This window comes from Chrysemys picta, chromosome 21 (assembly GCF_011386835.1).
Source record: "Chrysemys picta bellii isolate R12L10 chromosome 21, ASM1138683v2, whole genome shotgun sequence".
Taxonomy (NCBI): domain Eukaryota; kingdom Metazoa; phylum Chordata; order Testudines; family Emydidae; genus Chrysemys; species Chrysemys picta.
Window position 1 is genome coordinate 11166469 of NC_088811.1, and position 13897 is coordinate 11180365.

The 13897-nt window shown below is 43.6% G+C and overlaps 1 protein-coding gene across 19 annotated transcripts in view; it reads left to right on the forward strand.

The window, feature by feature from the left end:
• The window catches only part of KIF1B (kinesin family member 1B), a 142325-nt gene that overhangs the window by 58562 nt on the left and 69866 nt on the right, over nt 1-13897 (forward strand). For 9 of the 19 annotated variants that reach the window (XM_008167254.4, XM_065575448.1, XM_008167249.4 and 6 more), the window contains 3 exons: nt 2600-2733; nt 6398-6477; nt 8087-8162. In XM_008167254.4, the coding sequence (XP_008165476.2) occupies nt 2600-2733; nt 6398-6477; nt 8087-8162 (290 nt within the window). Of the gene's footprint in view, nt 1-9; nt 52-2521; nt 2734-6397; nt 6478-8086; nt 8163-13897 lie in introns of all 19 variants that reach the window. The other 10 variants (XM_065575443.1, XM_008167245.4, XM_065575450.1 and 7 more) reach the window with 3 other exon arrangements.

Below are 13897 nucleotides of genomic sequence, written 5' to 3' on the forward strand. Positions count from 1 at the left end.
TCCCTTCAGTTGATTCAATCGGAGATGATTACTCTGGAAGTGGAGGCAAATGTGTGTATTGTGTGGTTCTATAGCTCTTACTTGCTAATCTGCTTCTGCTGGGCCAGCTTTTAACAGAGCTTTGCATGCCAGCATTCCTCACAGGGAAATCCCAGACAGAGCAGTTACGGCAGAGTCTATTATCTCGTGAAAATGAAATGAACCTCCATCTCCCTTACTGAGCCATCCTTTGGTTAAAGCACAAAGTTGAAACCACTCTTTAATACGTCTGTTGCTTCCTTGTTTTGGGGAGACTGAGGATGGTTATACTCCAACCTATTTTTTTGTTACAAATAATGGTTCTGATTTGAACTTCCAAAATCTATTCCTTTTAGAATTTTTTTTCAAGTTCATAAGTTAAACCGGTTCCCTTCCCCCTGGACCGCTAGCCTCATGACTTATTTTCTTACCCAGAATGTGTCTTAATAATTTACATTTGAGAATTGATTCTTTAAACTAAAGTAAAATGAAACAATAACCATTTCCTCCAAGGGAATGTTTCTTTGATAGCCTCTGCACATGTGTGGGGTGTTGGGTGCCTTGTGCTGAGAGCAATCTCTTTGTTTGAACTCTTATTTGTCTTTTTGGTATTAGTATAGCTGCTGTCTAGAACAGATTGGTTTTCCTCTGAAAGAAGGAATCTTAATGTGAGGAAACTGATAAGGATTAGATAGTAGCTCAGAGAATAACGTTCAGTATAACAGCACTTTCCTTTCTGACCTCACCAACTATTTCTGTGAAAGGGAATGTACCTCCTTCTTTATAATCCACCTTTAGAAAAATATCTTGCTTCTGTGAACCGATGGATTCTCTGTAGATTTTTTGGGGGGTGGGGGTGGGGGGGGAGGCGGCAAGTCCCAAGCAGACTATTTTGTTTTAGACCATGCCTATGCCCTTTTCAAAAGCCCTTGCTCACCCCAAAACAATACTGACTGGAAGAGATCTGTCTGAAATTTCCTGAACTCAGATACTGGTAGTGTAAAGACTCAGCCTGGCCTTCCTTTTTTGGTGCTGCTTAAAGCTTGTTGCCTAAAAATCTGTCATCTCCGTGAGCAGCTGCAGCATCACCCAGAGAAATGTGCATGATGTTGAGAGAGAGGTTCTGTATGGACTCAGCAACAGCCAAAGTGATTGCAAATGCTACCTCCTTTGTCCCTTGGGAGTGCATGTGCCCACTGGCCTTTCAAGACCCCATCCTTCCTGCTCTGTCCTACCTGCTTGCCTCCACCTGGCAGCTCTCCCTCTTCTGTATTTTTCCACTTCCTGTATCTGCAGATGGCGGTTTTCAAACTGAGTTGATGGAACTACTAACTACAGGGCTAAATTGGTGTGAAATAGGACAGAAGGTTTATGTCGGCAGGATTGGTCTGAGTGGGAAGAGAGAAGGTGTGAGGGGGGCTCAGCGAGGCCTGAGCTACTTAATTGTCTAACATCTCATGTTAGCAGTCTTTGACACACAACTGAAGTTTTTGTGAGGTGTATTTGGATTGGATTCAGATCAGAGTAGGTGGTCTCTGGATAACTTTTAATGGAAGGAAAGGTACGCAAATGACCTGTATTTTCTACTTTCATAGACATCTTCAGGCCTCCTGGGTTTTCAGTATTTAGACTATTAGAGCTGCCTCAAATTCCAGGCATCTCTTAAAATGCTTCCCTGTGTTCATTCTAAGTCATGATCAAGAGACTTAACAGTGCCACCTCTTCAAGCCATTTGCACAGGTATCCTAGCAGAAAGGTAACCTGTTATATATTGTGGATCCTTTTTTCCACAGCAGATTAGGACAGATGAGATGTAATGGTATAAACGTGAGCCCATGCTCATATCACTCACCCTGTCAAGGACTGGATAGGTGGTTACAGCACCCTGTCCTTGGGGAACTTGAGCTACAGGCAATTATAGTTACTCTTGTGCTCTGTGTAGCATCTCAGCAGGCGTATTACCTTTGGAGACTAAGATTCAGCAAATCACGATTTTTATTACTGTTTTCCTTTCAGATTCCTTAGGTATGAGTTTGATTGAACTTAGTGGCTTAGGCTTTTTGGCCCAGTAGTACATTTCCTGATAACTGGCCATCTCTGTTCCTAGCCTTCAGCCCCACGTTGCTCATCACTGTGACAATGTCCGGTTGTGTTAGAAGGCTGGAATAGGACAGTGCACAGCTGTTACCTAGATCAGGGGGATTCTTCCGGTTTACAGTGTCTTGTTGAGTGTTTGACTTTGTTTTGGCAGGAGTTTACTGGTAACATTAGTTTACACTGGAGTCCTTATTTACAATTCTCAAGGACTGAATGCAACTTTTTATATCTCAGGGATATTTGTTTTAAAGGATTTGTTTCAGAACTGCCATCTAAAACTATTAATCTTGTCTGTGTTGCAGCTTAAATGCTTTCCTCTTACACTAGTGTTTCCTTCCTTTTCCCCTTTTCTCTGCTCCTTGTCTATTCCTTTCTGCCTTCCCTTCTGTCTGTCTGTCTCACCCAGATCTGAAAGATTTTCAGAACAATAAACATAGATACTTGCTAGCCTCCGAGAATCAACGCCCTGGCAATTTTTCCACAGCCTCCATGGGGTCCCTCAGTGCATCTCCATCTTCCTGCTCTCTCAGTAGTCAGGTGGGCTTAACATCTGTGTCCAGCATACAGGAAAGGATCATGTCTACACCTGGAGGAGAGGAAGCCATTGAACGTTTGAAGGTATGTACCATTGCAGACTGAGCAGGATGTAATTTTGGCTGGCTGGGTAATGGGGAGATGTCTTCCTATGAAAACATGACCTGTGCCTTTCTATTTCTGCCCTTGCACCCCAGAAAGCGCAGCTGGGTCGGACAAGTTGGGGAGTGGGTTCATGTATAAGCTTTTCATTCATGAAGATCTGGGCTTGATTTTTGCCTTCAGCCACTATGAAATAAACTTGGCAAGAACAAACTGTAATCCAAGTGCACACTTGCTGACAATCTTATGTGGTGGTAACAGAGGATTGAGTAGCAGAGTAGCCAAAGGGAGTTTTGGGAGTCCTGTTCAGCATCTCCCTGAACTGGCCAATGCAATCAGCTTTTAAAAAAACCTAAATGTGCCCAAACTAAAAAAAGAACAGCATAACCCTGTCACTGTCTTCACCCTACCCCCACAGATTAAAATGTGAAGCACACAGAATAGCCTGCTTTATCCAGACAATAGAAGCCTTGTCCTAAATGTGTGTGAATTGAACAGCATCAAAAGTGCATTACAGTGAAAGGTTTCTTTCATTTTTACTAAAGCTCCCATCGCTCATGGGTGGATGAGTGGGGGAAGCCGGGTATGTTGAATGTGAGTGTTGCGTTCTCATGTCTTTTCCATGAGACACTGCCTGGGGGGAGGGGTTTGGATGGGCTGGAATACACGCTGCACATCCTCCTTCCATTAGAAACCTGCTGTTGCCATGGAGATAATGGCGCTGTCTCTGCGGTCCCCTGACACCCAGTCACTGAATGACGTCTATAAACCAGATTTAAAAAAACAATTCATAAGGTGGTTTGAAATCTGAGTGAGGCTGCCAGGAAAAGTCTCTTCCTTTCCTATCAATATTCAAGGCAACTTATCCTTGTAAAAAACCATTGGGAAGAGCAACACAATTTGTCAACTTAATGACTCCAAGTATTGAGGGTTTCTAGAGCCAAAAGCAAAATGGAGGCATAGAATTAAATTTGTGGATACCTTTATTTTTGCTTCCCAGTGGGATCTGGGCAGACTAGCTTTTCTGGAAGAAGAAAGAATAAGTGGTGAGGGGGGAGGTGTGCCTGTAAAATGATTTCTGGATTCTCTTACACAGATGTGATTTCCCTGTTTGGGTGAGATTTTTGATGTCTTCCACTTTGCTTCATTGTCATCCATTCTGCTGTAATCTTAAGTTGCATCAGAGGGTAGAGAAATAACAGTTTCTCTCAATTCAAAACAGTGGATGGAGTGGTGAGGGCAAAAAATATTCCCCTTTATCTCCGTCCAGAGAGAAGAAATGGTCTCTTGTGCTAAAGCTATGTAAATGCTGTAGCTATTGAAAAGGCCCCTGTGAAAAGCTTCTGGGGGGGGGGGGGGGGGGGGGGGAAGGGAGCGGAAATCCTGCCAGAGAAGCTGTTGGCTTCAGGTTTGTAAGCTGGTGCTGGAACCCTCTTACCTTGGTAGTAAATGCCACACTGAATCACACTGATTATTGTGGGGGCTGGGGAGCTACTAATATCCTGCTCAGTCCTCAGTACCAGAGCGAGAGAGAATTGAGCCCCCCATTCAGCTTGACACTCAGAGCCTCATTTACTAAAATTCTTGGACACTTGACAGCCTATTGCCCAGTGCTACTGGAGCTCTTATCCCAAACTTTCTATGCGAGCGCTAGCCCATTGATTTGGGCTAGGACTAGAAGGGCTGGACTAAAGACAGAAGGCCCTCAGAATTCCTTGAAATGGATGCCCATTTTGGGGGCCCAGAAATGGAATGAAATCTGGAAGGTAGTTTAGGAAGTCAGTTTTAATTGCCATGCCTCCCTTGTAGGGATTCTCTAGGGTATGAGGGTTCTGTGGCCTATACTTGGCTTTAATGGTGACAGTTGCCAAGGCTCACTTTAATGTTGGCCAGCCTGTATTATGATAAGCTTTTGATCTGAATATTTGTCCCCATACAAGGGCTCTGAGTCCTTGAAGAGATTTTATCATTTAAAATGTATTCTTTTAATACAACTTTAAGCTGAATTGAGGGAAATTTTCCCCTTCCCCCAGCTTTATTCAGGGGAAAAGTCTGTGTATGACTTTTTGCATTCGTTCCTGGGTCCCTAAGGCAGCAGTGCAGTCCACTGAAGCATAAATGGTTTAACTCTGCTTTTTCTTTTATGAATGGAGAGAATTCCTCTGGGGCAGACCTGTTCATTTTTTAATGCTGCTTTTTGATAAATTTTCAGTCTTCTATGCTGTAGCTTTCGGATGTGGTCTCTAATATTTCCATAATGATCAGGATGTTTGTGAGTGTGTGCAGGGGGAGAGGGAGCTGCATTCCTAAAGGTTTACATCACTAGAGGAGCCTGGAGGGTGATTAAACAATGGGAAAAGGGAGGCTAATTAATGAGCTTCCTAACTGTGTCCTTGCATCCACCCCCATCAGTGGTTCAGCCTGTTGCACAGCACCGTGGTTGGTGCAACCCCGCAAAAGGCTACTCTTGGTAAACAGCTGGCCACAGCCCTTTGCAGCCAGCTGTTCACAATATATTTAAAATATGCTCTTTGCTTATTTGCACATTTTTGTCCTTGAATGTAGCTTTGCTGAGGAAGTGTAAGTTAAGGGCTGAGGTTTATTATGAAATAGCTTCGACTAGAATATCAGTCTGACTGGCTGAGAATGCAGCACAGATTCCAAGGTGAAACTGGTTAAAATAGCCCCTTCCTAAGTGCAGCAAGTACATACCAGGCTGTGTGGTTTGTATCATATGCTGCAGGCATTTGACTTGTCACCTTGTCCATTATGATTAAGCTGATTTTGGGGTATGTGGCATCCTTAACCACACCCTGTTGTGTAGTGTCTTTGGCACTCAAGTTATATAGCTCCAGAAATATGCAAGAACAAATAACAAATGTTATAATGACACCCATTTATATAAAAAGAACAGGAGTACTTGTGGCACCTTAGAGACTAACAAATTTAGGGTTGTTAAGGTGCCACAAGTACTCCTGTTCTTTTTGCGGATACAGACTAACACGGCTGCTACTCTGAAACCCATTTATATAACACTTTTCATCCAGAACGCTCCAGAATACATTACAAACTAATTTATAGGATGAGATACTAAAATCCAAGATTTATTAGCTATTATGATATTGAGACTGCTACAGGCAAAAAATTCTCAGTAGACAGGAGCTGTTCTTCCTGCTTTGTCTAACAAGATTCCTTTCCTGGAGACTTAAACAGCCCCCATTATGTCTTGAGCATATAATCTTCTGGATGCTTATAACCCAGTGACTTGGAATTGGAGCTGCTTGCAGGTTTTTTTGTAGCTAATCACTAGGCTGGTCAGGCTCTGGCCAGTATGAATGTATACAGCTTTGGGAAGAACAGTTGACTTCAAAGGTGGAGGTTCTTAGCTCTTGTAGGTTCCTGCAAAAATGGGTATTGTAGGAGGAGTCTGGGTTGCCCAGAGATGCTTTGTGTTAATAACTTTGCATTGACAATGAGGCTTAAAATTAGCACTTGAGCATTTGCTGCTGGGTCCTCATAATTCTGATCCCATTTAGGTCTGCAACACTTGGTTAGCCCTGGTTCTTTGAGATGTGATGTGTTAAATTGGGGGAGCTCCATATCATCCCCCTTCAGTCTGTTAATTCTATACTGGGGTTTTACACAGGAATCAGAGAAGATCATTGCAGAGCTGAATGAGACATGGGAGGAGAAGCTGCGGAAGACTGAGGCCATTAGGATGGAGAGGTCAGGAGCAAGAAATGATGTGGATGTCCTCGGGGTGGGAGGGGGAAGGGGGGGGGAAGGAGAGAGTATAGTCAAAAGCTGATCTTGCCCAAGAAAACCAGAGCATTGAAGCAGCTAGCACACTTCTTGGTGGCATGTCGTCTGCTCTTTGTATTCCACTATGGCAGGTGAATGGGTAATGCAGACAGAAGCAGTATTTCAATATCATACCTCAAGGACACTGCTTAGAATTGTCATAGAAGATACTCCTGTTGGGTAAGGGTGGGACTGAAGCAGCATCTAGAGTTGCAGCATCAGCCTTCTGGGGTTTCAATCCAGGAAAGCACAGAAAAGAGGACTGGTTATTAGCATCTTAACTGTCTTCGAATTTTTAGGGTGATTTCATCTAGTGGAGGGAGTAGACCAATTGTAGAATGAACCAGAAACATAAACTCAAGCCTTGGTAACTTGTCTAGCTTCTATACTCATTTACCATGAATAAGTATTGCCATTTAGAACAGATCTTAGCTTTTCCTGAGGGATAGGCAGATTTGTGGAATAAATATTGTAAAAAGTGCTCACTCTTGTGATGTATCATTGCCTGCCCTAAACTGGAGTGTCAGACCTGCATAAGTTCTGCAGCCCTCTGTGTTGTGGAGCTGAAGGATAGGAGTTAATCCTGTTGCATATGTAAGATACCACCCTGGGCTGGTGGCCAGTCAGGATGCAGGCTGGTTGGTAGTGCAGTACATTATACAATGACTAGGGCCCACCAAATTCATGGTCCATTTTGGTCAATTTCACAGTAATAGGATTTAAAAATAACAAATTTCATGATTTCAGATATTTAAATATGAAATTTCATGGTTGTAACTGTAGAGGTCCTGACCCAAAAGGGTGTTGTGGTGGTGGGTTACAAGGTTAATGTAGGGGCATTGTGGTATTGCTGTCCTTACTTCTGCACTGCTGCTGGTGGAGGCGCTGCCTTCAGAGCTGGGCAGCTGGAGAGCAGCGACTGCTGGCTGGGAGCCCAGCTCTGAAGACAGTGCTGCCACCAGCAGCAGTGCAGAAATAAGGATGGCATGGCATGGTATTGCCACCCTTACTTCTGTGCTGTTGCCTTCCGGGCTGGGCCCTCAGCCTGCAGCTGCTGCTCTCCAGCCGTCCAGCTCTGAAGACAGCAGTGCAGAAGTAAGGGTGTCATGGTATAGTATTGCCATCCTTATTTCTGCACTGCTGCTGGCAGGGCGCTGCCTTCAGAGCTGGGCGCCTGGCCAGCAGCTGCTGCTCTCAGGCCACTGAACTCTGAAGGCAGTGCAGAAGTAAGGTTTGCAATACCATGACCCGCCTCCAATAACTTTGCAACTCCCCCACGACTCCCTTTTGGGTCAGGACCCACAGTTTGAGACACACTGATCTCCCCCATGAAATCTGTATATTATAATGTAAAAGCACACACAAGACCAGATTTCACGGGGGAGACCAGATTTCAGTTTGTGATGTGTTTTGCATGGCTGTGAATTTGGTAGGGCCCTAACAATGACTGATAAGGTGAAACTTTGATTTGGATCAGATTTGCACCGGTGGGGTTACAAAGCACCTCCATCACTTCTTGCTTTCCTCTTTGTAGGGAGGCCTTGCTGGCCGAGATGGGAGTTGCCATTCGGGAAGATGGAGGAACACTGGGGGTCTTCTCCCCTAAAAAGGTACAGAATATTGATGATAAATGTTGAGTCAATTCTAGAAGAGGCTGGTCAACCACCATTAACATAGAGCAGGGGTGGGCAAACTTTTTAGCCTGAGGGCCACATCGGGGTATGGAAATTGTATGGCGGGCCATGAATGCTCATGAAATTGGGGGTAGGGGTGTGGGGGGGGGCGGCTGGGGATGAGGGGTTTGGGGTGCAGGAGGGTGCTCTGGGCTGGGACCAATGAGTTCAGAGGGGGATTGGGATGGGGCAGGCTGTTGGGGCATGCCAGGGGGCGGTGAGGGCTCTGGCTGAGGGTGCGGGCAGGGGCAGTGCACAGAGCCACCTGGCCACACCTCCGCATACTACATAGCAACTGGAGGGGGATCATGCTGTCTGCTTCCTGGGAGCTGCACAAGTCTCTGACCCCACTCCCCGGCCGGAGCTGGGCAAACCCCCACTCCCCAGTGGGAGCTGAGGGCCAGATTAAATGGTCTGACAGGCCGGAAGTGGCCAGCGGGCCATAGTTTGCTCACCCCTGACATAGAGGCTGGTTTCTTCATAAGCTACAGAGACACTATAGTGGTCTTTGGCCCCCAAGTAATGTATACCTTTCACAGAGAGTTTTTGGATAACCATTAGTTGCTGGTAAAAGCTACCTTTCATGATTTATACTACTTTAAATTTCTGCAACACTTCAGTCTTGCTCTGTATGCAGGCAAAGTAAAGAATGATGTTCACAGTACCTTCTGCTGATTATTAGAGTAGGCAGAATGTATTATACATGCTAGCCTCAATTTAGAAAAGAAACTGGAGCAGTATGAGAAGTACTGTAAGACTCTTAATGTCCAAAAATGGCTGAGAGATCTAATGTTCCTTTAGAAAGCAAACACTTCTGAGAGCAGTATCTCTTGCTCTATGCTAGGCCACTGATTCAGCATTGACTCGGATGTGCTACCAACTAGCTTGCCAGCACCACTTCCTGCAACAACTGTTGCTTAGTAATGTTGCCATTAAATCACATCCCAAGATGTTCTGGCTCCATTTTCTTTATAAAACATCCATTAATTTGTCACTGAGCATTCATAGTCATGGAGGGGAGCAGTGTTCCTTTAGTCCATATCAATAGTTCTACTTAAATGTTAGTGAAAGGTGAAAGAGGCACAACTATGGAAATATGATAAATCTAATGCCACGTGAACGTCTTCATGGGAAGAGGGAGCTGTGGGAGGAGTTATCCATGCAGTGAACACAGTAATTATTAGTTACAAGATCTGAAACGGGACCTTTCTCCCCCCTCAAAACAAACCTTAGCCTAGTTTTTCGATTGAGACCTGGGCATCATTACCTAAGTGCGTAATAATAAAAAATCTGAGAACTGCAAGTGTTGTGTAAACTGGGACCCTTCTGAAGACTTTGCACAGAAGCCCGGGAGGGCAGATGTATTGATTTGCCTTTAGCTGAAATGATATGTTGTTTTTCCTGATGTGTTTAAATGAACATGTTTCACTTACAAATGGTTTTGGTTTGTCCTTTGCAACTTACTACCAAAGCATCTAAGGTTCATAATATTTCTTCAGTCTCGTGAGACATTTCCTTGAGGTTTTTTTTTCTCTTCTCTCACATTGTGGATCATATCACCATGTAGATTTTTCCTGAGAGGCCATCAACTCTGTTTAATGACTCTCTTGATGCTTTTTCAGCTGACCAGGTTTGTGTATGAAAGCTGTTAGGGATGTGTAGTTGCTTCAATAGAAGTTAGCAAGTTCTGCCTGTGGAAATATGTACTAGAGAAAATAAACCCATTAGACCACTGATCTGTTACTAGTCCCCTCTGCTTCTGTTCCTTACTGCCTGTCTAGATTAGTTTTTATAGTTCTTCCTGTGGTAATTGACAGCTGTAGCTGTGAAAGTATTAGCGCTCTAGATAGAAAATTAGAATGTTTTATAAACCTTTTTTACTTCAGAGGCACTAGTATGACTCTATGATACTTCATATTGGTGCCCATCTCTGCGGTATTGGAGAACTTCCATAGTATCTGTATCAGCTTTACAAATCAAACGACATAAAATTGTCTGTCCAGTTCCTGAATGAAACGAGATCCACATCACAAACATAACCATCTCCACAATTTGCTCTCTTGATGGCAGGGTACTGTTTGAAATGAGCTATGGAAACTGAACTATACTGTCCACCCTGGAGGGGTGAGAGTAGGGGAGGTCCTTCTAGATCCTTGAACACTGGGCATGAGACATTTGCACTGATGTCTATGGGCGTATCTATTGTGCCAAAAAACAATAGACTTCAGGGTGGTTGAATTGCCCATTTTACCAGTACCAAAAACATCTTTCAAATTGCCAAACTTTCTTGATTAAAAAGCTTTCTGATTTATGGTTACCCAGTGACAGGGCAGTCTGACTTTCATTAAAATCTAGTATAGGCAGACCTCGACTTTATGACGTTTGACTTGCGCCGAATGGCACTTTTGACATTTCTGAATTGACACCCTGATTCCACTTAAGACCATCAGTTTTGACTTTACGACGCTTGGTCCTGCAATGGAGTGGATTGTGGTTCTGAGTTATGATGTTTCGATTTACGACGCAATTTTCAGGAACCAATTGTGTCATAAGTCTGAGGACTGCCTGTGCACCAAAATACACACATCTAAACCACAAGGCACTTTTTTCTAAATGTCCATACTGTGTAAATCCCTTAATGCTATTTGTAGTAGCTGAGCTCTCGTATAGGATTTGGCGTCTTTCAGTAGATTACAGCAGCAGTTCCTAACTCTTCTACAACTCTAAATGCCTTCCTGTTGCTCACTGAGCAGTGGTAATGCAGTGTGGCATATCTTCTCTTGTAGTCTTTGGTTAGCTTTATCTTTTTTGGGATGAGGAAGGGTCCTGTTTAATTTCTGTGCCCCCTCTAACTCTGTCACTGGGCCACAGAGGCTCCCTTCAGAGCAGATTATTCCATTAAGGGTTGCTGGTAAGAGGAGTCACTTCACTCTGAACACACTTTCCGAACACCCACTAGGACTGCTGGAGGGGAATCCAGTCCTCTATGCTCTGGATCCTTGGAGTTTCAATCTTTGGGAGCCTGAACGGAGTCCAGCTGCTGCCACAGTTTTGGGGTCTCTAGCCACAGTCTCAGGGCTCAGACTTTCTATCGGGCACCTCTGCTAAGTGTTGGAACCCACTGTCCAGCCACCTAACTCCCAATGCTGACTCTTCAGATTCTCTGGTGTTTAAACTCACCCCTCCCCCAGAACTCCACCATAAAGGTATGACACTTCTGGTTACATTTAAACTCTCTGTGGCATACAGTAGTTGTGAAGCAGTCAATACACACAGGCTTTTTGCTCAGTCTAACACTCCTGTGCTCTTATCTTTAATCATGTAAAGTACAGGAGAGTACAGTTCATACAAAACAAACATCTGAAACAGTGATATCCCTCACTTTCTATCTCACCCTTCCCTTATGAGCCCTTGGAGAACCATCTGAGTCCAGGAAGGCAGGCAGTGTGGCACTCATTCAAATTGGGCCCGGCGGCGCCCCCGTTAGGCTGGCTGGACCAACCCAGAGCAGTGTTATGTGCCAGGGGCAAGGTTGCAACGCTTAGAGCAGGGAGCTGAGCCCAGCCAGCCTTGTGGGACTGGAACTGCTTCAAGTGGGACAGAGGGCTTTGTGGGGCAAAGCGGGGAAAGTCCCGCAAACCCGAGGACTATTTAGAATAGTGGTTCTCAAACTTTTGTATTGGTGACCCCTTTCACACCGCAAATCTCTGAGTGCAACCCCTTATAAATTAAAAACACTTCTTTATATTTAACACTGTTCTAAATACTGGAAGCAAAGCATGGTTTGGGGGTGGAGGCTGATGGTTCGTGACACCCTCCCATAATTGAGAACCCCGATTTTAGAAGATATGCCACATGAAAGCAAACAAGCCATAGAAAGGGCAAAAGGCTGTACATTCAAAATGGAGTTTGCAGCCTGACACACACATGGTTCATAATCTCACATTCAATTCATAAATTGTACAGACATATTCCCAAATTATCTGACTTGCTCCTCTCTGATCTCTTGCTGGTTGGTATGTTTTTTGTGTTGACGCTCAGCCTATCTGCTCTCCTATTGACTTCTCTTAACTTTATTCTTTAACCTGCATGGTGCCTTGCCTTGGCTAGATTTTCACACCAAGGCCACAGGACTTGTTTGATTCCAATGGGACGTTTTCACCAAAGAAGGTTTGTTTTAATCAGTTTAGATTTTTGTGAAGTTCTAAACTGAGATCTCTGGCTGCCTGTAGCAGGAAGTGTCAATAGGTTAGAATTTTTCACATCAAATAGCTCGAAAACAGAAGCAAAAAGAGTATCTCCTTTATGAAAAATTTATACAAAGGATTCTCATATATTAGGTACTATAAAACAGAAAAATAATATATCCTGCCAACTTTGTATTTCTTTCTTTGCATGACTATGCAGATTTCACCCTAATGTGTACTCCGATCATTTATTTTTTCATAAGAAATCCTGGATTTCTGAGTGTAGTAAAAAATTTTCAGTGTATGAGTATTTATTTACTAGTAAGTGCTGTCATTTCCCCTTTATTTCCATTTATCGTTTTCATAAATAAACCCCATTCAAAGTGAATTAGTAAATTGATATGTGGGTACTTACATGACTTCAAGGTCACTTTCTGCACTGGACTGACCTCCCATATTTGTTCAGCTAACTCCCCAAAATTTTGAAGCCCAGAAACAATTTATTGTTGGATGACATAGCTGCCTGGGCATTTTGACTTTCTTGGACAGCAAAGGAATTTTTTTTTCTCTGACCCAGTTTGACTGGGTCTGTAGTCTATAATCCTATTTGGTGCTAACAGTAAGCCAAACACCATTCCTTTCAGACACTGTGCTCAGTCCACACTTCACTATGGACAATATGAAGTCCTTGTTTGTGCTGGAGAATGCTTTTCTCAATGGTGGCTAGTGGGCGCAGTTTTAATTTGACAAGGCCTGTCCCATCCCTGGGGCCATAGTTCCTATTGCTAGTGCACAGGTGCCATGTAAATACTATACTTCAATTTCTAGGTGAAGGTTATTGCTTTGTCTCTCACAGCATGCATCAGCTCAGCTGTCTTGTCTCATAGAATCTCAGGGTTGGAAGGGACCTCAGGAGGTCATCTAGTCCAACCCCTTGCTCAAAGCAGGACCAATTTCATTTACATATCAAAGGATATGTAAATATCCTCTGAGCTTCCATGAATTGTATGCTATTACACATCTAACAAGTAAACTTATTTTGGAGTTACAATAAACTGATGGACATTCCTAAGGGAATGACCCAAACAGATCATCTGCTTACTAATACAGTTGTAAGTTACAAGAAACTGGCTTGTTAATATTTTCAGTGTCCTTTGGTCTGATTCTTGTTTCTTACCCTTTCTTTTGTGTTCTTTAAACTGTGATTTGCTGCTATCTCATTGGCCAGATTTTCACACCAAGGCCATGTGACTTGTTTGCTGATTCCAGTGGGGTGTTTTCACCAAAGAAGGTTGGTTTAATAATTGTAGAGACTTAAGTTGAGTAGCATAGTAGATGAAGAGATTCTTAGCTGCTTGTATGAGGAAGCATCAGTAGTTTAGATATCCTTTCCAGGTTTACTAGCTCTGGAGATGGAGCATAAGGAGGGTCTGTTCTTTATATTTAAAAAAAAAAAAATCCACAACAATCTAGCATTTTCACACC